This window comes from Leopardus geoffroyi, chromosome D3 (assembly GCF_018350155.1).
Source record: "Leopardus geoffroyi isolate Oge1 chromosome D3, O.geoffroyi_Oge1_pat1.0, whole genome shotgun sequence".
Lineage (NCBI taxonomy): Eukaryota > Metazoa > Chordata > Mammalia > Carnivora > Felidae > Leopardus > Leopardus geoffroyi.
The window spans coordinates 26,659,251-26,686,031 of NC_059339.1; the positions used below are offsets into that span (position 1 = coordinate 26,659,251).

General features: G+C 50.1%; 1 protein-coding gene across 3 annotated transcripts in view; it reads right to left on the minus strand.

Moving 5' to 3' along the window:
• MYO18B (myosin XVIIIB) overlaps nucleotides 1–26,781 on the minus strand; it is a 259,923-nt gene that overhangs the window by 140,249 nt on the left and 92,893 nt on the right. For all 3 annotated transcript variants that reach the window (XM_045459579.1, XM_045459578.1, XM_045459580.1), the window contains 5 exons: nucleotides 26,113–26,222; nucleotides 15,494–15,559; nucleotides 10,252–10,380; nucleotides 8,129–8,272; nucleotides 7,078–7,167 (listed from right to left, as the gene is read on the minus strand). In XM_045459579.1, coding sequence (XP_045315535.1) covers nucleotides 7,078–7,167; nucleotides 8,129–8,272; nucleotides 10,252–10,380; nucleotides 15,494–15,559; nucleotides 26,113–26,222 — 539 coding nt within the window. The remainder of the gene's footprint in view (nucleotides 1–7,077; nucleotides 7,168–8,128; nucleotides 8,273–10,251; nucleotides 10,381–15,493; nucleotides 15,560–26,112; nucleotides 26,223–26,781) is intronic.

Genomic DNA, 26,781 nt, shown 5'->3' on the forward strand with positions numbered 1-26,781 from the left:
GGCCGGCCACACATCATAACCTCCCGGGCCAAACACCCCAGCACTTTGCAAACGGACTTCCTGACCTGAATCTCCGGTTCCCGCCCCAGGATGGTGGGTTCTGTCTTCTCGGCCGTCCCTTACCAAAAAGTGAAAACTTGTCATGCTGACGAGGCCAGACATCCAGAGTGCCCGGGGCCCGCAATGACTAAATTCTTGGGAAAAACCTAGATGACATTCCAGGGAGGGAAGAAAACACCCCCTTGTCATTTTTACCCCCCGTGTGCTCCCGCAGCCATATAGGAAGTCCCTATAAGAGGACAAGCCCTGCCTTCTCGTGAAAATAAAAAACCCCACTTTGCATCAAGGCAGATTTTGCACGCTTGAGGAATATTTATAGCCAGCTTCCTGGAGGCGTCTCATCTCCTCTTCTGCTCCTTCGCAAATGAAGCACTTAAATCATTTTGCAATAATGTTGTCTTTTTAATAAGCCTAGTCAAATGGAGTTTTCACTGATGAGGCACAACATGTTTTAGCAACATTTCTATCCGTTGTTTCCCCACCAACCGAGACAAGCGGGCCGGGTGCAGAGGCCACGAACCGGGGCCAGGAGTGTCTGCGTGATGCATGGCCCGTGGGAGTGTCTGCCTCCCAACTGTTAGCAGAAACTCTTCTAAGAAAAGAGAACTGTATAGAAGGGGGTCCCTTCTATCTGTTCCTCAAAGCGTGGACCCCAGACCAGCGGGTTCGGCATCACCTGACACAGCTCGTGGGGAATGCAGATTCTCCAGGGCTGCCCCAAGCCTCCTGACTCAGAATCTCTAGGGCTGGGGACCAGCCCGCTATATTCTAACACATCCTCCGGGGGATTTTGACACGCTTTCGAGCACGAGAACCACGAGTCTCACATGGCACGATGCTGCGTTCAGGTTCACCTTGGGGCTTGTTAAAAGAAGCAGGGAAGAGTTCCCCTCCCCGAGATTCCCTCCTGGGTCGAATCCTCGGGAGATGGGATGGGGAAGCTACAGGGGACACAGCTCCCCCAGGTGATCCTGATGTTCCGTGAAGTATAAAAACAACCAGAAAAAAAAAAAAAAATCAAAGTGGCTTTTTGGTGGAGGGGAAAGAATTAAAGACCTTTCTTCAAATAAAATCTTACTTGGGCCCCAGGATACTACGTTTCACCAAATCTGAGCTGCCTCTGATTATAAGCTGCACCATTATGGGACAAAGGAAAAGAAAGTGCTGTCATTTTTTAGTGTAAGACGCGTGATTGTGGAATGCAGTGCAATTCCAGAAACGCAGAAAGGTGGAAAATAATGGGAGTCCAAAAAAATCAATCAAATACAGAATGAAACTAAAGAAGGGCATCTATGGCCACTGATACAGGTTGGGGGATTCTGGAGCCCTTTGACCTCTTCCTAGCCCCTGGGCAGGTCTGAAGAGACTCGGGGCTTCAGAAAATACTTCCAATTACTGCATCGAAAAGGGCAAGCCACAGATCGGAGGAAGAGATCTGTGCTACATATATCCAACAACTGAACTTAAATCCACGGCATATAAAGAGTTGCTACAAACCAATAAGTAAAGCAGTAGTAAGTGGCCCAGGGACTTGAAAGACCGCTTCGCCAAAGAGAATAACGGCCAAAAACACGGGAAAAGGCGCAAATTAAAATCACGCTGTGGGATCACAGGGCGCCCAAAACAATCAATAAATGCAAAGGACGATATCAAGCGCTGGTAAGGGGGTGGACTGCTGTAGGAGGGTAAACTGATTCGATCACTTGAGCAAGCTGTTTGTATCCATTAAAACCCAACACAGAGAGAACTTGGAACCCAGCAATTCCACTCCTAGTGCATTCCTAATGGAAATGTATGATACCTGTACCAAAAGACATGTGGAAGGATGCTCACAGCAGGCTTATTCATCACAGGTTAAAGCTGGAAACAACCAAATTCTCATGTAGAGTAGAATGAATAGAGTGCTCTGTACCCATGATGGAATACTACACAGCAATGACAATGGATGGGCCACAGCCGCCCCCAACACGGAGGAATGTCACAATGTCATATGAAAGGCATTTGATTGCATTTTGGTAAAGTTAAAAAATGGGGGGGGGGGACCCAATCTATAGTGCTAGAGGTCAGTTTAGTGGTTACCCTTGGAAGGTCGTGGCTGAAAGGGCCATGAGGGGGACTTGGGGGGAATCTGGGAATGTTCTGTGTCTCCATATGAGTGTCCATGCCTTGGTGCGTTCAGTTTGTGAAAATTCATGGAGACGTATATACTTAACAACTGTGCACTTTTTTGTATGTTGGACCTTACTATAAAGTCTAAAAAGGAGGACGTGGAGGAAGAGGAGGAGAGGGGGTAGGGGGAGGGGAAAGAAATCATAGCACTCAGTCACCTGAACGTGCTTCCTGGATAAAACGCTGCTTTGCCTCCTAATAGAGTTTTTTAGGGAATTGATGTCATGCCCTTGTCTTGCAGTTCAGGACGAGGCCCGCCAAAGCCCTCCTAGAGGTCACCTCTTCTACTTCCTGGAAAAATATTACTGAGGTTGTACTTTGCCACGTTACTTGGTGCCCCTTTTCACGAGGACTCATAGAAGAAACTTCTCTGATAGCTCAATACTTGGAAGAATGAGTATTATCTCCAGCAACAGGTGTGCGTGTGTGTTTAAGCTGGGGACAAGTCTATGTAATCTCTTGCTTCCCTCTTTGCTTTGGTTGCTAGGAAGCTCAGTGTCAAGATTTCAGTTGACCTTTCATGGCATCATTGGTCCATTGGATGTCTATTCTGTACCAGGGACTCGGCCAACGTGATGGGCAAGACATCCCCCCTGCCCTTGGGGCCTCACCAAGCCAGGGCACAGGCGTGCCAGAGGGGGTGAGAACACCTCCATCAACGCAGTAACAGGAAGCTCAGGGCCCAGGATCGCCGACTGTAGGGGCCCAACCCATCCCTAAAAGGTTAACAAAGGCTTCTCGGAAGAAGTACCACCAGAACTGGGTGACAAGGGACGACCAGGCATTAACCAGCTGAGGAGGGTGGAGGGAAATATTCCAGGCAGACAGAGGCAACAGCAGATGCAAAGTCTGAAGTGAGAGCGAGTCCGAGGCTCATGGTAAATCTCTATTTCTTTTTTTTTTTTTTTTTAAACATTTTTTTTTCAACGTTTATTTATTTTTGGGACAGAGAGAGACAGAGCATGAACGGGGGAGGGGCAGAGAGAGAGGGAGACACAGAATCGGAAACAGGCTCCAGGCTCTGAGCCATCAGCCCAGAGCCCGACGCGGGGCTCGAACCCACGGACCGCGAGATCGTGACCTGGCTGAAGTCGGACGCCCAACCGACTGCGCCACCCAGGCGCCCCTAAATCTCTATTTCTAATTCTCACCCTCCCCCCTTTGGTACACTCTTCAACCTCTTATTTCCTGTTGTTCTGCCTTTCTTAGCTTTGAAATTTTGTCTTATTTTTTTTTCAGGCCCCGGATGTCTTTTCGGAGCCATGGAGGACACAGAGACGCCAAGAGCCTGCGTAGAATATGGAGCAGGTGCGGACGCTTGAATGCTTGGTCCAGGTCTCAGCAGCCTGGCCCCTTCTCTTCCTTCTCCCAGTGCGGCGTGAGCTGTATAGCCAGATGCTAATGATGTTCCCCTCCTCACTGTCTCCCCGCCTCCCCCCGGCCGCTGAGGCACCCCAAGCGCCCACATCCTACTCGACAGTGTGTGATGAATTACTGTATCAAATGTCAGCTCAGTGGGAAGGAGTTTCTGCAGGGGAGTCACCGATATTCCCAGCCCACACACGGCTCTCTGATTGCTCGCTTCTGCTGCTCTGTCATTGCTACTTCCTGTGGGAGAGGTCAGGCTGGGTGCTCTCTAGAGCCTTGAATGACACTTGGGTGTCATTTCTTCTCCTCCTTACGGTATTTTCTATAAGAGGGCAGAGGCCCATGGTGGAGCCTTTTCCACCCTGACTCTCCTAACTCTATGTGACGTGACTGTCCCCTTCCAGGAGCCTCTGACTCTTCCTTGTCTGTGGGAGTGAGACAGAGAACCCTTGGTGGAGAGAGTGGACACGATGACAAGGAGAATGACAAGAGGTGGAAAAGAGATAGCCCCTACCCCAAACTTCATTCCATGTCCCCACGGGAGCCAGCCAGGCTCAACTTGGGCTGTCAATACAGGAAGCAGAATGTGTTCCGTTGGCTTGATCATGAACCGAATTATAGCCCCCACCGTCCGTCTAGCAAACCAAGCAATATTATCAGTCACAATAGCACCACGGGTTCGCAGGTGTGGAAAGCTCTAGTTTTGCTCCAAACTGACAAATATTATCCCATGCTGCCTCAGGACCTTTGCACTTGCCATTTCGACTCGATTCCCCAGATCTGCGCATAGATGACTGTGCCAGATGACTCAGACCTAGACTCAGACATCTCAATCCGTGGAAGCTTTCTCAGACTGCTCAGGCAAAAATAGCCCCCTCACTGTCACCTCCCTCTGCTTATTATCTGCAGCACTTGACCATCAAAAAGTAGCTTGCTTTTTTATTAACTGTGGTCTGTCTCCCTCGATTGACCTGGAGACCTCATGAGGACAGGGACTTTGCCTTCTGCCTAGCTGCATCTGAGGTGGCCAGCTGAATGCCTGCTGCCTGGGAGATGCTCATACTCATTTGCTGAATGGGCGAATAAAACTGGACTACAGTTGAGCTTCAGCAGGACCCTGTGAGGTGCCCAGGGCTTCAAAAGTCAGCTGAGACTAAGGATGAGACTGGCAAAGCCCTCACCCAGGGTGCGGAATTTCAGGGAGTGCCAAGAAATCCAGAAACCGAAATTAAATAGCATTCTAATGCAATATTTAAGAAAGTCAAAATTCATGCCAAAAATCCACGATGAATAAAACATCAAAAATTTAAATGAAGACAGGATCCCACTGTGCATACTCTCACTTACCCCTCACCTTAATCCCAGCCCACCAGTCCTTCCTTTATTTGAAATTTTGGTATTTGGCTCATCGTGGATTTTTTTTTTTTTTTTGCATTCATTTACATTTTAAAAGACACTGCATTGAAATACGATTTCTCTTGCTGAGTTTCTGGCACCCCTTTAAATTTCATGCCCCAGGCGAGTGACTTACTAGAGTCCTGGCCTTGAAAAACTAAGCGGAACAGCAAGTTACCGTGTGCACAGCTCTTCCGTGATCTACCCACAGCTCCCCGACCACATCTCACATTACACTGCATGAATTTGCTTAGGAATCTGAAATTTGCAGTAGTCCCCTGGGGGCAGGGACTCTCTGGCTCCCGTCCTCATCCCCAGTCTGTGAACTCAACACCCAACTAAAGACAATAAGACCTCAGCATGGTGATCATACCCCCATCCCCACCGATGTAATCTCCAATCACATGTTCCTCTCCACCCACGAGAGGCGACCACTACTCCAAAGCTGGTGTTATTATTCCCATGGAAATATCTTTACACCACAATCATATGGTATATGCCCCACGCAATATACAGTATCAGCCTGCACTTTTAAAAAATTACTATGTTCGATATCATGTTTCAAATATTCTTTCGTGACTTAAATAATCTTTCTCCAGTCCTATGTTTTTGAGGGCAATCCACGTAGAGTCATCTATCTCTAGTTGAGGGGTCAGGAAACTTTTTCCATAAAGAGTTCGATACTTCTGGGCTTTGTACATCACAGAGCCTCTGTCACAGCTACTCAGCTCTGCCATCGTAGCATGAAAGCTGCTGGAGACTGCACACGAATGGGTGGGCGTGGCCGTATGCCAATAAAACTTTATTTACAAAGAAAAAGGTGGAAAACTGGGTTTGCCTCCTGGGCCATTGTTTTCCTGCCTCTTTATTCGTGTTTATTTGGCAGCTCAATCTTTAATACAACAACATGGGTTCATTCTTTCTCTTATTGATAGACTCCCATTTGGGGGTTCAGATTTCTTCAACACGACAATGCTGTTCCTATATACTTCTTGGCTTTTCTTACATATGTGAGAATATATTCCACACAGAATTGCTGGAGCGCACAGTATGGACAGGGTCAGCTTTCAGAGACAAGCCTAAGTTGTTCAAGGGTGAAGAGATCAAATATCAAATTACACTCCCACGGCAGCATATGATTTCCTGCTGCTACACGTCCTTGCCGATACGTGGCTACGTCAGACTTCGATTTTGCCAATCCAAGGTGCAAAATCGTACCTAGGGTGGTGTTAATTTGCATTTCCTGATTGGTAATTAGGTTGAGCATCTGCTCATGAGTCTATTGGCCATTTGAATTCCTGAACATTTGAACTCTTTTTTTTTAATGTTTACATATTTTTGATAGAGAGAGGGAGAGTGTGGGCAGAGAGAGAGGGAGACACAGAATCTGAAGCAGGCTCCAGGCTCTGAGCTGTCTACACAGAGCCGATGCAGGGGTTGAATCCACAAACTGTGAAATCATGACCTGAGCTGAAGTCAGATGCTCAACAGACTGACCACCCAGGTGCCCAGAACATTTGAACTCTTGAAACAAGAGTTCTCCTCTTGGGAGTTGTCAATTCCTCTTTTTGCCCATTTTTTTTTTTCCTACTGGAGTGTTTCTCTTTTTCCAGTTGATTTAAGAAAGCTCTTTATATGCCCAAATACCCTTTGCCAGTTACACATGTTGTAAATTTCCCTGCCCAGTATGTAGTGTGTCTTCCCTTTATGCTTGGATAAACAGAAGTTGATTACTTTAATATAGTCAAATGTATCGTTTTTTTTCCTCGCAATTTGTGCTTTTGTGACTTATGCCAGAAATTCTTCCCTTTGGAGTCAGATGATATGGGTTTGAATCTCAGTACTAAGCATGCTAGTTGTGTGGTCTTGGGGAGATACTTAATATCCCAGAGCCTCAGTCTCCTCCTCTGTAAAATGGGGACAAGGACAGTATGCCCCCACAGGGTTATTTTGAGGGGTTATTTGTAAACCCTTTATTTGAGGCTGTTTTGTAAAGCACTTAGCACAGTGTCATGCACATCATAATCTGCCCCATCAACACACGTCACCCCACACAGGGGACCCCACACAGAAGGGACAGGGTACCTTGCTCTCTAGCAGGTCTGCATTCTGCCGGAGTTCAATCCGTGACTTCTCTGATTTTTCTAGCTTCTGTCTCAGCATTGTGAGTTCCTCCTATAAAAGCAAACACCTTAACAGAAGCCATCCTGGATCAGAGGCAGGGCTTCCGTATGTGTTAAGAGTCCCGGGGGAACAGAGCGAGGGATTCTGCCAGCCTCTCTGTGACGATGCCCAGATGCTAAGTTCCCACAAGGGACTTTTTCTTTCCCCATTTCAGAATATCAGCGTCTCTGCTCGTGCAAGTGTGGGGCCACCGGGCTTGCATGAGCATCCCGGTCAAGGGGTGGAATGCAGATGCTCAGAATGAGTCCATTACTCGATCCAAGACTGCGTATGCCTGAGCGGGATGGGGAGCTTGGCCCTTCCTCCTCCCCAAGACCACCACTCTGCCAGTGGCTCTGCGTTACGCTTTCGGTACTGTCGTTAGGCGCAGCCTAAATGCCCCCTCTCCCCCACAGCAGACCCCTGGGATGAACTATGGAATGAGCACAAAAAAAGGAGTAGGAGGCTGTCACGGAAAGAGAATCAGGAAGACCTCTGTGCAAAGCCATTGTGCGCATGTGTGGGAAGTGGCTAATTTTGCAAGAATAGACAACAGCCAGGATAAACCAGAAACCGATCAAAACGGTTTCCCTGCAGAAGGCGGGTGCCACCGGGGTGGCAGGGACAGTCAGCACCTCTCGGAGAGGTAAGAAGTTGAAAGGCTCAAAGATGCCACCACCACGCCTCCCTGGGATGACCAGCATCATGGTCAGTGCTCGTGTGCCCCTGGGTAGTGATGGGGTATCTGACCAGCACCCACAAGCCCGGTGTAGAGCTGGACGTGGGATGGAGGGTGGTCTGTGTCTGTGTTAATGACAGCAGAGTGGTATCTGGAAGGCGGCAGCAAGGCTGCCGAGCAGAGCGTTTCTGGATCACGAATCCACAGAGTGGAGGCACTGAGTCTGGAAGCAAGCGTTACTATGGGGGTGTGAGGACGGGGCCACCCCGCGTCTTGCCTGCCACATGGACCGACCTCCTTGGCGTGGAGCTGCTCATCCCCAATGGTGGCACTCAGCAGGGGCCGGAGGGAACCGAGGAGCCGCCACCAGGACCAGTCCTTGACCGCCAGGAACACAGCCACGTTCTTCTGGATGCACCGCGCAGCCAGGCGGCGAATCTGCGGGGAAGGGAAACCGGAAACTTGAGGGGTCCTTCCCAACCCGGTAAAGGCGAAGGAAAGAGAGCAAAGGGGGTGGGAAAGGGGTTGGGAAAAGCGAGTTCCGTATCTAACGGAAGAGGTTGGGTAACTCACACATTTAAAAAGCTTCTTTGCTGGGGGGTGGGGGGGAGGGGAAAGTGGGCGATGGGCAGGGAGGAGGGCACCTGTTGGGACGAGCACTGGGTGTCGTATGGAAACCAATTCGACACAAATTATATTTAATATAAAAGATAAAAAAGAAGCTTCTTTGCAATGGTATTGTAATAGTATTGTCTGGTGACGGCCAGTAGCTGCCCATGTGAGCACAGCGTCACGTGTAGACTTGTCCAATCACTAGGCTGTGCCCCTGAAACTGTCACATTGTGTCAACTGTACTCAAAAGAAAAGTAAATGCACACTTTTTTTTTTAATTAAAAATATTTTTTGAGAGCTTTCCATGGAATCGGGCTCTGGGCCTCGGACATTATACCACAACGTAATCTTGCATGACCTAAGAAGAAGGAGAAGCGGAGGAGGAGGGAATAGGGTCACCTCTCGTAAGGACATCAGACGCAAAATCACCGCGAAAGACAAAAAATAAATAAATAAACGATCCTTGAAAATCCCTGAAATTGTCCGCAAGATCCAAAGGCCATGATTGTGTTGCCGGTTGATATTTACGGGACAGGTATCACTTTAAGGGTTATTTAAATACGAACCCCATGCTGCTCAAGCCTGAGTGAGCGCTTAATAAAGCACCTGTGCTGGGCCCCACCCCCCAGAGGGTCTGATTCAGGAAGTCGGGGTGGGGCGGGAGAATTTGCACGGCTAACAAGTGCCCAGTTGGTGTGGATGCTGTTGGTCTGGGGACCATACTTTGAGAACCACCGGTACAGATGGGGAAACTGAGCCACAGAGACGCCCCTCCCCCCAACCCCGGTCACTTGCTCAATATCACACAGCTTCCCGGTGGTGGGGTTGGGATTTGAAACCCCGCAAGTCTGGATGCAGACAGAATCCAGGGTGTTAATGAACCTCTCTTCTAAATCATTCTGAGGCATAAGCTACTGGAAGGCAGTGGGCCAGTGGGGTTGCCCACAATATTTTAATTATTAACGTTCTCGCCTTTTTCTGCTTTTGCCAAGCGCGTGTACTTGAATTTACGAATTCGCATCAACTGGGGGCACATGTAATGAGACCCCATGCTAGTGGTAGTACTTAATAATGAGGACCTGGAGGTAACGGGAGCTGGCACTTGTTGAACAATGTGCCAGTCTGGGGCACGGACTAGACTCGGCACGCATGACCTCATTTCACCTTGACCCAGCTCCTAAGGGGTGGGTCTCCACTGTTTGTCTCCAGAGCTGTGCTCTATAATGTGATGCTCAGGGGAACCATGCACACATTTCTCTACTGCACAAGCTACAGGGAGGAAGGAAATGCAGTCTCCAGGGTGGCTCAGGACTGCGGACTCTGAGCTGCCCCTTCAGTCCCGAAAGCCTCAATGGCCAGGTCCTGTCATGTCCTATCTGCTGGCCCATGAGAGCCAAGTTCTCCAGAGATGGAACAGGTTGAAACCATAACGGACCCGGGAGGGCTTGGACACCCCCATGATACCTAGATCAAGTCTGACATCGTTGGTCATTTGATGTCAACATCCTAGAAACAATCATCACATCTTGCAAAGCGTCACTTTAAAGTCCTCCCATTCGGGGTGAGCCTATGGACCGACAGCACTGGCACCATCATGGGAGACCTGCAGACCACCACCCCTCCCCTGCCCCATGCTCACCCCAGACCCACTGGATCTGGAACTGCATGCTGAAATATCCCACGGGGTTTCATGCCCAAGCATGAGTGTGCAAAGCGCGAGGTTACCGCGCCCAGATCAGCTCGGATTCTGCTTTTCTGGGATCTCACACCTCTGCAGGGGTGACGAGGCTCACTGGGTGCCATACCTTCAGCTTCTTGAATTCCTGCCGGGACAGAAAGCCCTTACAAGCCGCCTGGAATAAAATGATGCTGTGAGACGCCAGCTTCTCTCGCTGCTTCTCAAGCCTGGAGACCACGCCTGCCTTGAGGAAAACCTGGAGGGACAAAAGGTGACCGGTGACTCCTGTGCGGCTGAATCAGATGGTCTGAAGAGAGAGGGGGTTGCCACTCAACCCAGTTTTCTTGCGCCCCTCCCCCACCGAGATATTTGTTAGCAGCTGCCTGCGACTGAGGGTCTAAATGATCAAAACCGGGGTCCCCGGGTGGCTCAGTCGGTCAGGCGTCCTTTCGGCTCAGGTCATGATCTCGCACTCTGTGAGTTCGAGCCCCGCGTCAGGCTCTGCGCTGACAGCTCGGAGCCTGGAGCCTGCTTCAGATTCTGTGTCTCCCTCTCTCTCTGCCCCTCCCCCGTTCATGCTCTGTCTCTCTCAAAAATAAAACAGAAACATAAATTGTCAAAACATCTTATCTCCTCACGAGTCCTCTTTTCCTTCTTCTAGCCCTTGGGTGCTCAGAGCACGGTCCCCAGGAGTGGCACTGTCACCACCGGGGAGCTTGTTAGAAATGCTGAATCTGGGATCCCACCTGCTGCATCAGAGCGACACTGTCATGTGACCCTCAGGGGAACCATGCACACCTTCATTTCAAAACCACTTGTCAGGAGGGACCTGCCTAAGCGTCTCTGCACCAGAATTGCTTTGCAGACAGTGGACGATGCAGATTCCCAGGACTCACCCCAGGAAAGGCTGAATCCGCGGATTTAGCGGCAGGCCTGCGATTGTACGTTCTTTCCGATAAGTGTCGCTGGCCCCCTGAGAGAAGCAGTGCCCTGGAAATATTCGGTCCTGCCTTATAAGGAGGGGCGGAGAATGTGGAGGAAGTGAGGGTGGCCCTCCTCGGCCAGGGGAGGAGGGGGTCAGGCTGGTGCCACCCACAGAAGGTGGTCAGGCATCCTAACGGAAAACAGCTTGCGGTCCACGATTTCCAGGCCTCTGCTCGTCCATAATGGATGGAGGCCTTCCGCAGCAAAGTGATCAATGCCTCCTTGACACCCCGCAGGGCCGCCTTCAATATACTGCGGGGCACACAGAAGGACTTTCTGAGAACCTAACGCTTTGGGGCCAGGCCTGCTCTGCCCACCTGGTACGGTGGTTACTGTCAGTCTTACCTCCCCGGAGTCAAAGGAAAGATGCCCTAGCAGCTTGGGACTTGAGTCGGTGACGGGGGCAGGGGACGCTTTTCAGATGCCACGTCACGCTAATGTCTATGACCAGCCTGCCGTGTTTCTCTGCCAAACGTGGCTTCTCACCCCAAAGATGTGCAATTTTCTAGGGGCTGGATGGCTGCATCTTAGTGATATTATCAAGTAATTGGGGACGTTATCAATCAGTGTTGCAGATCGGAACCAACCACTTTACCTGATACGTGCAGGTAAAGTACTGAATGTACATCATCCTGTAGGGTAGTTATTGCGATCCCCCCATTTTATGGAAGGAAAGACTAAGGCTGACAATGGCATTTCCCCCATGACCCTCCCCTAGCAAGTGGAAACGGCAGAAATGTTTCCCTCCGTCTGACTCCAGACCAGACTATAGTTATCACTGAATACAATTAACATTTGCATGGCATCTAGATTTTTCAAAGCTCTTTCTCCTCTGTCCCATTATAATAAAAACAACTTTATGAGGAATCTATTGGCCCAGGGAGATTATGTAACTGACTCAAGTTCACCCAGCAGGCGATCAACAAAGCCAAGTTCACCTCCAGCACCCATTCTCAACGTCAACACAAGGCTTCGTTTCTTCACTGGCTATCGTACAAACGCCTGAAGTTTGGGCTTGAATTGCAATTTGATTCCAGGTGCACAAAGGGTCTCAATCGATTGTCCATTCCCTTAAACCTATTTGCTGTAATGGCAGCCACCCCGCCCGTCCCACAGAGAGCCCTTCCTCAAGGCGAGGATGAGAATCTGCACGCCCAGTCGGTGCCAACTCTGTTTTGCAACCTTCCCTGGCTTTACAGGACACTTCCTATCAGCCAGAGCCACCGAGACAATTAGCCTCACTGAAATAAAGACACGACTGACTCATTACCTATCAGATTGTCTCAATAATGACTGTATTAATTTCACAAGCTAGTGAGTCCCAAAAGCTGCTATAAAAAAAAATCAATGATCAAAATGATGACAGCCCTAGTTCGTATATTACAAAAGGCGGTGGGTGCTTCCAAAACCACTATTGATTAAGTATGAAGCTTTCATTAAAAAGATAATTGGAAGCGACCATACACACAATGGGAATAAGTCATCGGCTCTGCAGAATCTTATCTTGATTTTTTTTTTCCCTTTAAAGAGCACATTGCCAACCAGAAGGCCAACTGCATGTGGGATTCCACCTTTTTCATAAATGTCATGGCCCTCAGCACAGGCCTCGGTAAGGCACCAGGGGCTGAGAATCACAGAGAAAAATCTAAATTATTCGCCTTTCGTGGGTCCGGCGGCTTATCAGACGCAAGCAGAGTGTAACATCCCAACATCCTCACATTTAAGGAAATCTACGGGGGCCACCGCGATGCAAACTGTTTTTCCTCTAAAAACGCTGAAGACCAAGGTTCAAAATTCTGATATGGCAGAAGCTCCCATATCTGGGACTGCTGAGGAATCAGCTCTTGTCCCAGTAATTTTCTGGATTAGAGGGGTTTCCTTCTTGAAACGTTCAAATCTTATCCTATTTGATAAGCTTCTTGTCCCAGTGACAAACGCATTCAACACGTAGATGACAACTGACTGCTTTCCCACAGCCAACCTGGGGGGTGGGGAGCAGTGGCTCCATTTTACAGATGAGGGAACAGAGGCTCAGAGAGCCTAAATCAGTCCCTAGAGATTCATAATTAGAAAGCGGGGGAGCAGAGGGGCAGGTGGGTGGCCCAGGCAGTTAAGTGTCCGACTCTCGGTTTCAGCTCAGGTCATGATCTCATGGTTCGGGAGTTTAAGGCCAGCATCAGGCTCTGTGCTTGGGATTCTCTGTCAGCCCATTCCCCACCGGTGCTCTCTCTTCTCTCTCAAAATAAATACATATTTGAAAAGAAAAAAGAAGTGCCCAGTTCTGCCGTGCCTCCTCTGTCCTGAAAGATTGCAGGATAGCCTAGCTTCCAAAGGATACGCTGACTTTAATTTGCTCTCGACTGCTGTTTTAACGAACACCAAGCATTACTTGAGAACAACAGTGTTGGTTTTGTTTGTAATTGGGATGTTTCGGGTTCTAAATTTCTTGCCCTCACTCTGTGAAAGTATGTACAAAGACTTCTCTTGCCTCTGTTTTCCTCCTTGCTCTACAATAGCGGCCGGGCTTATAGAGACTGATTTTTGTATTCATGAAATAACGGAGTCGTTATCTAGACCAGTGGTTGTCGAACTTGAACATGTGCTGGAGTCCCGGGGAGGGTTTGCTGCAACCCAGACTTCTGGGTCCTACCCCCAGAGTTTCAGATTCACTAGGTCTGCGCTGGGGGTAGCTGAATGTTTATGCTTCTAGCAAGCTCTCAGGGGATCCTGCTGGTCTAGAGACTGTATTTTGAGAACGGCTGGTCTACGTGGATAAAGTTCTTGGAGCCGAAGGACAAGGCCTCTGAATCTGGGCCATACCGACGTGTGTGTAAAGAGTGTGTGTAAAGAGTGTGTGGGGCGCCTGGGTGGCGCAGTCGGTTAAGCGTCCGACTTCAGCTCAGGTCACGATCTCGCGGTTCGTGAGTTCGAGCCCCGCGTCGGGCTCTGGGCTGATGGCTCAGAGCCTGGAGCCTGTTTCCGATTCTGTGTCTCCCTCTCTCTCTGCCCCTCCCCTGTTCATGCTCTGTCTCTCTCTGTCCCAAAAATAAATAAACGTTGAAAAAAAAAAAATTAAAGAGTGTGTGTTCGAGTGTATGGATCCAGGGCCATACGGGTTTTCACGGGAGCTGTAACTGGTCTTCTAGATAAGCGTAAGGCCTTGAAAGGGGGCTTACTTCCCGGAGGTGCACCTTCCCCGCCTGGAAAGAAGGGATTTACTAATTATCTCCCGGGAGCTTTTGAGGGAAAAGAGGAACAATGCGTGAAGCGGAAGCCCAGCAACTGACAGGTTCCTTCCTCCTACTGGAAAGGTCTGCGAAGTCCCAGTCGCTGCCAACTCCGGGTGGAAAAAATCAGGTTGAGACGCCAGTAGACTAAGAGGCTTGCGTGTCTATGGGGCAATGACTATAGGAAAACCCGTGAGCTCGCCAAGGCAGGTGCAATGGGACACGCTACTCAGGGGCCCCAGAATGACTAATGGCCAATGATGCCACCATGGTGGGTTTCTGGAGAACCGGGGCCCTTCCCCAGCACCTCGCGCCTGGAGGTGGCAGGAGATCGACAAAGGTTTATTGGTTGATGTTAGTCAATCAGGGGATGAGGGTGGGAGGGCAATTTTCCCTTTGGTCAGTTTTCTCCCCAGTTTCTGTTTCTATACTTTGCCATTCTCCCTGCCTGCCGCATGGTCCTTGAGTTTACTTCCCAAAGCAGAGCCCATGGGACACTGGCTCCAGGAGCTGGTAAGGGATCTTCCACAAACACAAAAGGATGGGACTCCCCTTGGGAAGCCCTAAATACAATATTTTCCCGCTTGAAAACTTGGAGGCTATACAGGCACATCAGGACTCTGTGAACCTCTTCTCTAAATGTTGAAGCGTTATTGGAAAAGCCTCGGGCTCAACACCAGTTTGAAGAAAGTTATTTCCCTCAACGTTAATGTCATGTGCCTTCTCGCGGAGCCCTAACTTTTCACTTACTGCTGCTAATCAGCCGGGACTATTCGCCGGGGTACTGTTGGTTGCCAAGTAAAAGTTAACCAGGCTCCGGGTGAAGGTGAGTGCTTCTTCTCGGCTTTTAGGGCAGCTCTTTCTAAGGCTCGGAAATCCCTACTGAGGTCCAGGATGTGAACTCTTCCAGACTGCTGAGGTCCCTGGGAGTGTAACCTCTAACAAATGATATTCCCCAATGTTGTTGCCTCCCACGTAATACCACTTTATCTTCCTGGCCTTGTAAGATGGGCAGGGCAGGAAGTCGCTAGCCCTGTCGTCAGTTGGGTGAAAAGGAGGCCCACACAGGTAGTGGATGATGCAGTAGGACCAGAACCGGGGTTCACCTGGGTCCCTGATGGGATGAGCAGAGTGACATAAAAAGGAAGCTCTACTCACCTGGCTGTGCCCAACAACCACCGCCTTCTTCTCCAGATCCAGGGTCTGTAGGAGCTCGTCCACAGCCTGGGGAGAAAAGTTAGACGGACAGAATGAGGCAGGCTCCCAAAGCGGGAGTCAGGTTGGCTGGATGGCTGGTGCCTTGGGAAAGAGGACGGCTCCACGTGTCTTTGAGTCTGACCAACTGAGCCCCACCTCACCCGGGCGAGGCAAAAGATGAGCATGTATTGAGTGCCTACTGTATGCCATCCACTCCCATGCTGGGACACCATGGATACCATCTCCTGGCATCTCCCTAGCAACCCGAGGTGGGTCCTCATACTACTGTGCCCGCGTACAGAGGAAAAAACCAAAGACACAAGAATAAATGAAGGATGTGTCTGCTATGGAAGATGGTATGGCAGTTCCTCTAAAAACTAAACCTCCAGGGGCACCTAGGGGAGCTCAGCTGGTTAAGCGTCTGACTTCGGCTCAGGTCATGATCTCATGGCTCGTGAGTTCGATCCCCGCGTCGGGCTCTGTGCTGACAGCTCAGAGCCTGGAGCCTGCTTCAGATTCTGTGTGTCCCTCTCTCTCTATCTCTCTACCCCTCCCCTTCTTGCACTCTCTCTCTCTCTCTCAAAAATAAATAATACACATTAAAAAAAATTTTTTTAATTAAACCTAGAATTATAGTGGGATCCAACAATTCCCCTTCTGAGTATATAGCCAAGAAGAGTGAAAACAGGGACTTGAACAGATATTGGTACACCCGCGTTCATGGCAGAGTTATGCACAACAGCCAAAAGGTGAAAGTAACCCAGTGTCCATCCACAGGCGAATGGATTCACACAATGTGGGATATACACCCAATGGGGTATTAATCAGCTTTAAATGGGAAGGAGATTCTGTCACCTGCTGCAACATGGATGAACCCTGAGGGCAGGATGCTAACTGAAATAAGCCAGTCAAACAAAGACAGATGATCCCATTACACGAGGTGCCTAGCTAATCAAACTCATGGAGACAGAAAGTAGAACGCTGGTGCCACGGGCTGGGGAGGGCGAGTGGGGAGTTAGTGTTTACTGGGGACAGAGTTCCAGTCTTGCGAGATGAGGTGTCATGGAGGTGGACCGTAGTGCTGGGTGCAAACACTGTGAATGTACCTGATACCCCCGAACTGCACATTTCAAAATAGTTAAAACGACACATTTCATGTTATGTAAATTTTACCACAATTTTTAAAACATGAAGGCAGGGGCGCCTGGGTGGCTCGGTCGGTTAAGCATCCGATTTCGGCTCAGGTCATGATCTCGCGGTTTGTGGGTTCGAGCCCCGCGTCGGGCTCTGTGCTGACAGCTCAGAGTCTGCTCGGGATTCTCTCTCCCTCTCTCTCTGCCCGCCCCCACTTGCTCATGCGCACGGTCTCTCTCCCTCTCTCAAAATAAATAAATAAATTTTAAAAAAAGATGGGGCGCCGGATGGCTCAGCCGGGTGAGCGTCCGACTCGTGGTTTCAGCTCAGGGTGTGATCTCGCAGTTTTGTGAGTTCAAGTCCCGCGTCAGGCTCTGCGCTGACGGCACGGAGAGCGCCTGGCATTCTCTCTCTCCTCTCTCCCTGCGCCTCCCCCACTCACGCTGTCTCCATCTCTCTCAAAATAAATAAATAAGTAAACTTAAAAAATTAAAAAAAAAAAAAAAAAAAACCACGAAGGCATTTCCCCGAGGTTATAAGTCACCTGCGGGCAGAGCCAGATTGGAATCCAGGTCAGTAGAGCCGCATGGCAACCTCAATGACATCACCCCTTCACACGCCCAGGGTGGCTCCAGACGGACCCCAGGCCACTAGGAACTTCACGCGCTGTGTCACTGAGGTTGGCTGCGGCAGCCTCCCCAGCACTCTGTCCCTCCCTCGCTATTCTTGCCCAAGACTCTGCCTCACGTTCACAGATATCGGCTGAATAAATGACATGGCTGTTAACCTCGCGTGCCTGACCTCGAGTCTGGGGGGGAAGCCTGCTCTTCATCCCTTATTTCCCTCTGCTGCACCTGGTACCGGTCTACGCATACAGCAGGAGCTCAATGAACACGATGGCTGAGTGAGCAAACAAACGAGGGATCCCGCAGAGGTGGAAGGGGTGCGGGACGGAGGGGGAAGGGCAGACCCACACAGGAGAAACAAATTCACGGGGGGAGATTTCCTGGATGCGGCATCGGCCACAGCACAGCCACTTAATGGGATTTTCCTTTGTCGTCAAGGTCTGCGGGGTCTGAAACAACACTGGGGGGAGATTTGCGCCCTCAGAAAAATGCGGGTCACACCTGGTTCCTTTGGGCCTCCAATTCCCCTCCTAGTCCGCCTCCACACCACCCTTCATGGACCTTCCATTCGCTGAAAATCAGTCTATTTTCAGAACAAACTGTCAGGAAAGTAATTGCCACACTCAGGAAACAAAAGGTATTATGGGCCTGGTGTAATTTAGTAAATGAGTTTCAATTCCGTGGGTCATCAGCATCACAGAAAATTTCCTAAGATGCTTAAAAAAAAAAGCATATTAAAAGTCTGGTCCAAGACTATAATCTAGGAGCAATTTTCCTCCTCTGACCTCCTGGAAGAACATTCCATAATGCTCCTTCCAAAATTCAGTGGTTTCACTTACGACATGTTAGCCAAAAAATGTTCCAAGGGAGCTATAGGCAGCAAAATGCATAAAAACCAATATATCCAAAAACACAGCATCTTTCCTCTCTGCACAAGAGCAAAACAAAATAAAAATTGACTGAAAACAAGACAGATGGAGGAAAACTAAATGAAAGCTACCGCCAGTGAAATTCTGAAATTTTTCTAAGTTGACCTTGGACGTAGCATCCTGAGTAGATGTTTGGGGAAAGGGAACATTCAGGACCTGTAGGGAGATCCACCTTGGCTGAGATCCTGGTTTTACCACTCATGAACTGTGCGACCTTGGACAAGCACTTTACTTGGAGCTCTTCAGAACGATGGGGAAGAAATGATCACATCTGCTTCAGAAGATTCTGTGGCTGCTCCTGCAGCGAGCTCCATACCGTATAGTAAGTGCTCAATAAACATGATGAGCTACTCCTAATGACCTTGAGCTAGTCCCACTGGCTCCGTCTTGGTCAAAACTTGGTAGAGGTGCTATGGAACATAAACCAAGCTTCTCTTTCTCAGGCACACCCAAACACTGCCAAAACACACACCCAGCCATCCAATATCCGAGGATTCTTGCCCGTACCCTCTCTTTCTTAGAGCCCTGTAGATGGCAAAGCCAAGAAGATCAGGCCTAACAAAGACATTCTGTTCCACTGATCTCATTTTACAGGTAAGAAAGCTTACGTCCCAAGTGATAGAGCCCCCGGGTGGCTGCAGTCATTGGACAATGCTTCTGACCCTCATTTTCCTGCAATATGGCGATAAGGTTCCCTGCCTAGACCTTACGGTGTTGGGACAATTCATTGAGAATATGCGTAAAGGTCTTTGTAAGCGATGTTGCACTTAATTGCTGTTATTGTTATCCTAATGAGTATTACTCTCAGATGGAACTTTATGAAATGGGCACATATGTAGGTCAATTATCAGCGATTGCATTTGTTTCTACATAATGTAAATCATTGTCCAACAGCCAGTTGGTGGAAGACAGGGCAAGAATTCGGATTACTGTAACAAACCTCTTCCTGGTCCCACATCTTTCTGGAATCAGCTATCCCACCCTAATTGTTCAGATATTTGAGGTCTGCCCCTCCCCATATGGAATGCTGCGTACACTGTTGGCCATCCTGTTCCGAGGAAATAGTTAAATGGTTTTCTCTTGTGCTTTTGAGTCTGAGCATGGCTCTCAGTGCTTTACACACACCTCATTTTATTTTCAAACGTCTGCGACAGGTATGACTTCATGCTCGTTTCACAGACAAGGAGAGCGGGGTCCAGTTGAATGAAATGACCCGCCAAAAATTACGCGCTAGGAAATGGTGGAGGGAGATACAACTCCAGGGAATCAGATTCTTGAGTTTGTTCTCGGCCCTCTGATGCTAGGATCCTGTCCAGCTCCACTACTCAGTGGCTGTGTGGCCTTGAGCAAGCCACACCTGCTCTCTGCTCCTCCGTACCCTCTTCTAGGATATGGGGTAATCATGCCTATCCTTATCCTCCAAGGCTGGAGTGGAGATTTAAGGTCACAAAGGTAGCATGTAGGCGTAAGATTTACGGAATGGTGGAAGAAGGAACTTGATAAATTCTCTGCCCCCCGCCCCACCAAAAAAAAATAGTGATAAAAATGGATACAATCTTCAAAAACAACAAGTTCCATACTCTGGAAATTGAGCAAGGGCATACAACAGAGAAGCATTTGTGCAAGAGAAACTATCGAATCTCCGGTAAGAGCGGTCGGAGACTGTGACAAGCTTGACCTGGGCTGTTCCGGTCCCCATCAAACTCTGGCAGTGTGGTAATCCCACCAGGAGGAGGCAAGCTGTGCAAACCAGTGACTTTGCTCCCAGAAGGGGCCCACTTACATGGAGGGACGTACGGGCAAGTCCCACACCCAGGATCGTTGTTAGAAACAGTGGTGATCTTGGCAGCAAGGAAATGGAGAAGGTCAGTGGCACAGCTAGCCTGATATTACCATCAGGATTGGGGCCGGAAATGGGCATTGACCAGCCAGAAACTTGACAAGGAGTTACAGGGAATGGACAGTCATGTGGGCCTTGATAAGCCCCCACATACTCTTGGGCAATCTGGAGGGAAGCACACGTGCTCGGGGCTCCACGCAGGACAGGAGACACTGACTGAGCCCTTAGCTATCTAGACGTCTCTATTCAAACATAAAGCCCGGGCGCCTGGGTGGCTCAATCGGTTAAGCGTCTGACTTTGGCTCAGGCCATGATTTCACAGCTCGGGGGTTCGAGCCCCCTGTAGGGCTCTGTGCTGGCAGCTCAGAGCCTGGAGCCTGCTTCGGACTCTGGGTCTCCCTCTCTCTCTGCCCCTCCTCTGCTGGTACTCTTTCTCTTTCTCTCAAACATAAATTTAAAAAAAACTAAAAGATTAATAAATGAATAAAGGTAAGGCCACATACATGGGCGGAACATCTATGAGAGGCCAAACAAAGAGTAAAATCTGTGGCAGAAGTGTAAGTGTCCGATCAGATGACATTTCCCAACCCGCATGTAGCTCCATTGGAATTAGGTAAAGGCTCGAAAATTCAAGGTGCTGTGCTGACCGCTAAGCCATGCTAACAAAGGGGAAACCCTTGAGAAGCCAGGATTTATAATAAAGACAGGAATGAAAAACCCGAGTGGAGACATCAGTAATCTCTTACTGTGGGGGAGACAGACTATACATCTAGTCCAGATAAGTTGCTAAATAATTGGGGGAAAGATTAGAATCTGGAGATTCTATGATATATTATCTATAGTGTCCAGTTTTCAGCAATACACACACACACACACACACACACACACACACACACACACAGGCATACAAAGAAACTGGAAAGTGTGACGTGCCCTCAAGGAAACGAACAAGCAAATCAGTCACTAGAAACCCTTTGTGGGCTTACGCGTGGACTTAACACAGATAGTCAAGCAGCTATCACATTGCACACACAATGCTCACTGTCATGCCCGGCGCCTGCTACGTTTCAGTACGTACTAATAAGTGGTGGGGGGGGGGGTCTGAGGTTATGAGGCCCCCTTGGGCACTGCAGTGATAACGCACCCCTTGCCTCCACCCTTCTAGGCTCCTTGACTGCATGTGGGAGAAGCCCAGCTCATGCCCCCACTGACAGAGCCCCTCTGGGTCCTAGAATTTTGCAAAGAGCTCCCTCTTCAATGTTCAACAAGGATGTGGTCTCACATCTCAAACAGTCAGTGAGAGACTCCAGGAATAATGGAGACCCGCGGCTGGGAATTCTTCTCCAACTCGCTCCTAGGTGAGTGGTGTGGGGAAAAGCATCCGTGTGTGTGGAACTGAATGCTTACCCAGAGGACCACGTGGCTGCTGTGAGCATGGCACCTCCTCCCTGAAACCCACACCATGACCCAAAGGCCACCACGGCCCAATGGCTGCCATTTGTCGCATACCTGCCATGTGCCAAGCGCTTTGTTATGCCCTGTTACAGGTTGCCTGTGGTCGCGTAGCTCTTGAATATCAAGGGGTGTGGATGAGTGGAAAGAGAGATGGCAGAAAGGAGGATTGGAATATAAGTCTGTCTGACTCGAACCCACATGCTTTCAGCCACTGAAGCTCTCCCTTAAGGGTGGGACTATGTCAGTGAGGTTTAACTCCATATGCTCAGAACTGTAAATAGAATGCACGCACACACACAATTGGGTTGGTCAACACTGAATGTAAAACGTGTACAATTATTAAAGCAGTAAACCTCAACTGGAGGAAGACACTGAAGGGAGGAAGAAAAGGATGGTAAATACATTGCGGAGGCTAAGGCCACGGGAACCCCTGAATCATGAGTCAGCACGCTGCGAGTGGACAGCTCCCCCTCCCAGCCATGGGCTCCTAGGGGCCCCTCCCCGGAGGAAAGGGGCTCGGACAGACTCACGGGCGACGGGGGTATCCACAAGGGTCTGAGATGGAACAAGAGGGGCCTTCAAGAAGATAGATTGACATCCCTTGATTGTGTTCTTCAGATCGAGTCCCCAGGGACAGAGATTTTGTTGGCTCAAATCAATCAGCGCTGTAGGCACTGTGCGAAGAGGGCAGGCCCTAGGGTTTCCTCGCATCGATCGGGGAGACTTGGCAAGTCCTGCCTGAGCAGCAGAGAGATTGAAGAGACCAGAATCTGAGACATGGCCAAGGTGAGCGGACCTGCCTGAAATCCCACCATTATAGTCACCCTGGGTGGGCTTCCGTGCAGGTGCATGCACAGTCTTAGCCGGACGGGATAAGCGGGGACAGAAGAACGGGACCCAGTGATCAGAGCTGGGGACGGGGTTATTCTGGAGACCGGAGCACGTGCCTGGGTGTCTAGAAGGGACAGGAGCGTCTTGAACAGCTGGCGATGGGGGTGAGGATACTGCTCCCTGGAGAGGACCACGGAAGGACAAAGCAGACTGGACTTCCTTCGTGATCTTGCTTAAGCCAGTTCAAGTAACGAAGGTCGGCTTTCCACGCCACACCCCTGCCAATGACTTCTCAGTTGACCGTCACCAACCACCTGTTAAAGCCCAGACTCTCTTGTTCTGCCAACAGTGACCCGTGGCCTGGCCTCTGCCAACATCCTCAGCCCCTGTTCATGACGCTCGGCATCTTTTGTGCTCCAGCCACGCTAAACTACCCATGCAACCTCGTCACTGATCTCTGCACGTGCTGTACCCAGCACGGGTTGCCCTTCACTCTTTCTCTCACCTAATTCCTCCAAATTGTCCCATAGGGTTCAATTCAATCGTCACCTTCTCTGAGGTGTCTTCCATGAATGCTACACTCTCACCCCAAATGTTTTAGTGAGGTGTTCCTTGGGGTGTCCCAAAGCCATCCCTCTGTATGGAAATTCCCTGTTTTAGCCTTTCCCTCACCCGGCGAGACTGTCTTCTGTCCATCCCTGTATCTCTGGCACCCAGCACAGAGCCTGGTGCAAAGCAGCCACTTGGTCAAAGCTGGGTGGAATCAAGGATAACGACTTTAAATTAACATCACGGAAGGCACATTCGGTACAGAAATTCACCAGATACCTTGCCTATCCTCGCAACGCTCCCGTTCAATGAGGGATCAATCATGCTACTCCATGCCGCTGAACTCTGTGCTTAAGAACGGTTAAGTTGATAAATGCTAGGCTGGGTATATTCCACCGCAACGAATAGCGCAAAAGCCCTGCGTGCAGAATCTGAGAGTCTGAGTTCGAATCCCAGCTCCACCAGAACCTGGCTGGGCGGCGACGGCCTCAGTTGCCTCCGCTATAAAATGGGGCTAATTCCCAGAGTGGGAAGGCTTTATGTTTTGAGGTCCGTTCCAGGTGAAGGATCTGGAACTTTTTCACATCGTGCCTGCTCTGTGATCAGAGTTGGCACATAAAAGGCACAAAGTATCCAGCGGGTGGCCACCTAATGAGTGCACCTCATTAGGAAAGACCGCACCCTTGGGTCAACGAGAGGCACGTACTAGGCACACAGGGGACTTCATCAAGGCCCGGCTTACACCCTAACAATCAATTCTCTCTGCTGCCATCTAGTGTCTCATGACCATATTGACCCTCTCTGGCTGTCAAACTCGTCTTCTTAAATCCTGAGGTCTTAACTGCTTTGCACACAGAGGCTGACAGTTGGGCCACCCAAGCACGTGTTCATGTATAATTCATGGTGTATCACGTTGCCTGGCAAATGAATATTTATCAGCTTTTTCATAAGAGGCAGGATGGTGTTTCCTTTTGTTGCTACCAAAATTCTATGCTGTAGCAAATGAAATTTGTGAGCAAATAAGAAGAGAATAAGAAGGAGCAAAAACTCCCAGCCAAGTCCATTCCACTTGTAATTTTCCATTTTCCGAGGCCCTCCAGCATGTGTATGGAGGTGGTTTCAGTTTGGCTACAGGAGAGAACTGCTGAGTCGTCCAGAATAGAATCGCCCCATATGCTGTACCTATTGCCCCCGCAGAAAACTCCCCCACACCCCACTTCTGTGCTGTTTTCGACGGCAGACGAGCCCCAGACCCTTTCCGTGGCTCCCCTCCAGATGCTCTGAACAGAGATCAAGTCTGGGGTGAGCCAGGATAAGGAACCCCGAATGAAGACTGGTCCAGACTGGACGGTGGCATCGAGCCAGGCAGTCTCATGACTTCCAGACTGGGCTGCCACCAAGGGAGAGGATGCCCCTGCAGCAGCAAACGAGCTGGGTCTGATGCCCCCTCCCCCCCCCGCTCCCCATGGTGGGTGAGGAGGGCTACGTAGAAGGTACTGCCCTGTCTGCAGGAGGTGACCCGTGCCCTGGTCCTCACTGCAGAGAAGAGCCAAGAAGGGGCCTGAGAACTGTGACTTTGTTTACCCTTCTTTCCTCATGACTCCCTGATGGAAGATCCCCGTGCTGATGATCTCGGACACGCACGGGCACACTCGCCTGGAGGCGGAGTCTCAACGCGGTTGTGAACATGGAGTCTGGGTGGCTTGGCTACCATCGCTCTGGCCTTAAGAGGATGCTGATACGCAAACTGATGCTAACGTTGATGACAGTAGTTTACATACACGGAGCCCTCACTCTGAAGCCAGCCCTGTGTCATGCACGTGAACTCCACTATTGCGTGTGATCCTCAAACACCTTCTGCAGGTGGCCACTGATGTCGTGCCCACCTCACAGATGCCATAACCGAGGCAGAAAGATGATGTCGCTTGCTTACACGCACACGGCCCCAGCTAGGAGTCACCTGCAGATCTGCTTGACTCTGGAGCCGTGCTCTCTCGCCTGCCTTCCCTGGAAGCCAGAAACTCAGGTTCAAGGACAAAACCCACAACAGCACTTGGCTGTGTGGCCTCAGGGGAATCCACTCATCTCTCTGAGAAAATCTCTTTCTCATCTGCAAAAAAGGATACAATAGCGCTCACTTTGCAGGGCTACTGGGAGGACGCGGGGCTTTGCAGACTCTAAAGGGCTCTGTAACCGTTGATAGGCCAGTGGCCGTTCTCAGTGGAAATATTTATTGATGGTTTGACACTGGGGTAAAGACAAGGTCCCAGCCACAGGGGTATAGGAGTTTATGGTGGAAGTGCAGGCAGGAGACACACAGGAGCAGAAACACAAGGTTAGGCATTTGTTTTCATTCATTCATTCGTTCATTCATTCATGCATTCATCCAACAATGGACTGAGCCCTTGCTAAGACCCAGAAAACGCATAGGACATGTAAATAATTTCAGACAAGGGAAGTGCTACACACACATTAGAACAGGATGATATCACGAGGCTAAGCTCTGAGCCGGCATCTGAAAAGCAAGATGACACTAGCCACACAAAACACTGAGGGAAGTGTGCTCCAGGCAGAGGGAACAGCCAGTGCAAAGGCCCTGAGGTGGTGTTCACAGCGATTCTCTAAGAAGGAGGCTCCGGTATGAAACACGTCCTGAATATTGGGGACCGTGAAGCTCTCCTTTCATGGACTACTCTGGGAACAGTGCCAGTGCTGAGTTGGAACTCCTTTTGAAAATGATGGCTGCGCACCTTCCTAGGGGCCCTCCTAGTGGCACATGCCCGCATTCTTTCCCTGCAGTCCGTCATGCAGGGCTTCAGGAGGGCCATTCCTAAGTGACAGGGCAGGGGGTGCAGTCGGGAGCAGAGGTCTGAGACAAACCTCACACCGCCCTCGGGGCGCCTGGGTGGCTCAGTCGGTTAAGTGCTCGACTCTTGGTTTTGGCTCAGGCCATGATCTCACGGTTCGTGGGCTCGAGCCCCACTTCAGGCTCTGTGCTAACAGTGTGGAGCCTGCTTGAGATTCTCTCTCTCTCTCTCTCCCTCTCTCTCTCTCTCTGCCCCTCCCCTGTGCGTGCTCTCCCTCTCAAAATAAATAAATAAACTTAAAAAAAAAGAAAAAAGCTCACTCGGCCCTCATCTTTGCCCCCAGGGCCTGGGCCTCAGATGCCCACAGGTCCAGATGCCCCCTCCCCGCCTCCCCCACTGCCCCACATACCTTCCTCTCATCTATGCCCTCGGAGGCCGACGTGAGCTTCTTCATGAGGACAGGGTCCAGCACCTGGAATCTCCGGCGGAATTGAGCGAGCCCCACATGGTCAGCATAGCCTGGGGGTGGGGTAGGGAGCAAGCAGAATGTGGAGTCCAGGTGAGAAGGGCAGCCCGGGGCCTGGATTCACAGGCAGCCCCCGCCCTGCTCCCAGCCTTGCGGCTCATTTGCTGGGCAAACTCCCTTCTGGGGCTTCAGTTTCCCCATTTGTTAAGAGATCGAATTCAGTCAGCATTTCTCAAATATGTTCCCTAGAACACAAACCCTATAAAGTGCTCCACTGAAGGGCACCTGGGGGGCTCTGTTGGTTAAGTGTCTGAATCTTGTTTTCATGCTCAGGACTTGATCGCACGGTTCGCGGGTTTGAGACCCGTGTCTGCCTCTGCTCTGACAGCATGGATCCCGCTTGAGATTCTCTCTCTCCCTCTCTCTTCTGCCCCTTCCCCACTCATGCGCTCTCTCTCTCTCTCTCTCCCTCTCTCTCAAAGTAAATAAATAAACTTTTTTTTAAAAAGTGTTCCACTGAATCCTCCCAGGGCACCTGGGTGGCTTAGTCGGTTGAGCGTCCGACTTCAGCTCAGATCACGATCTCACAGGTCATGAGTTCGAGCCCCGCGT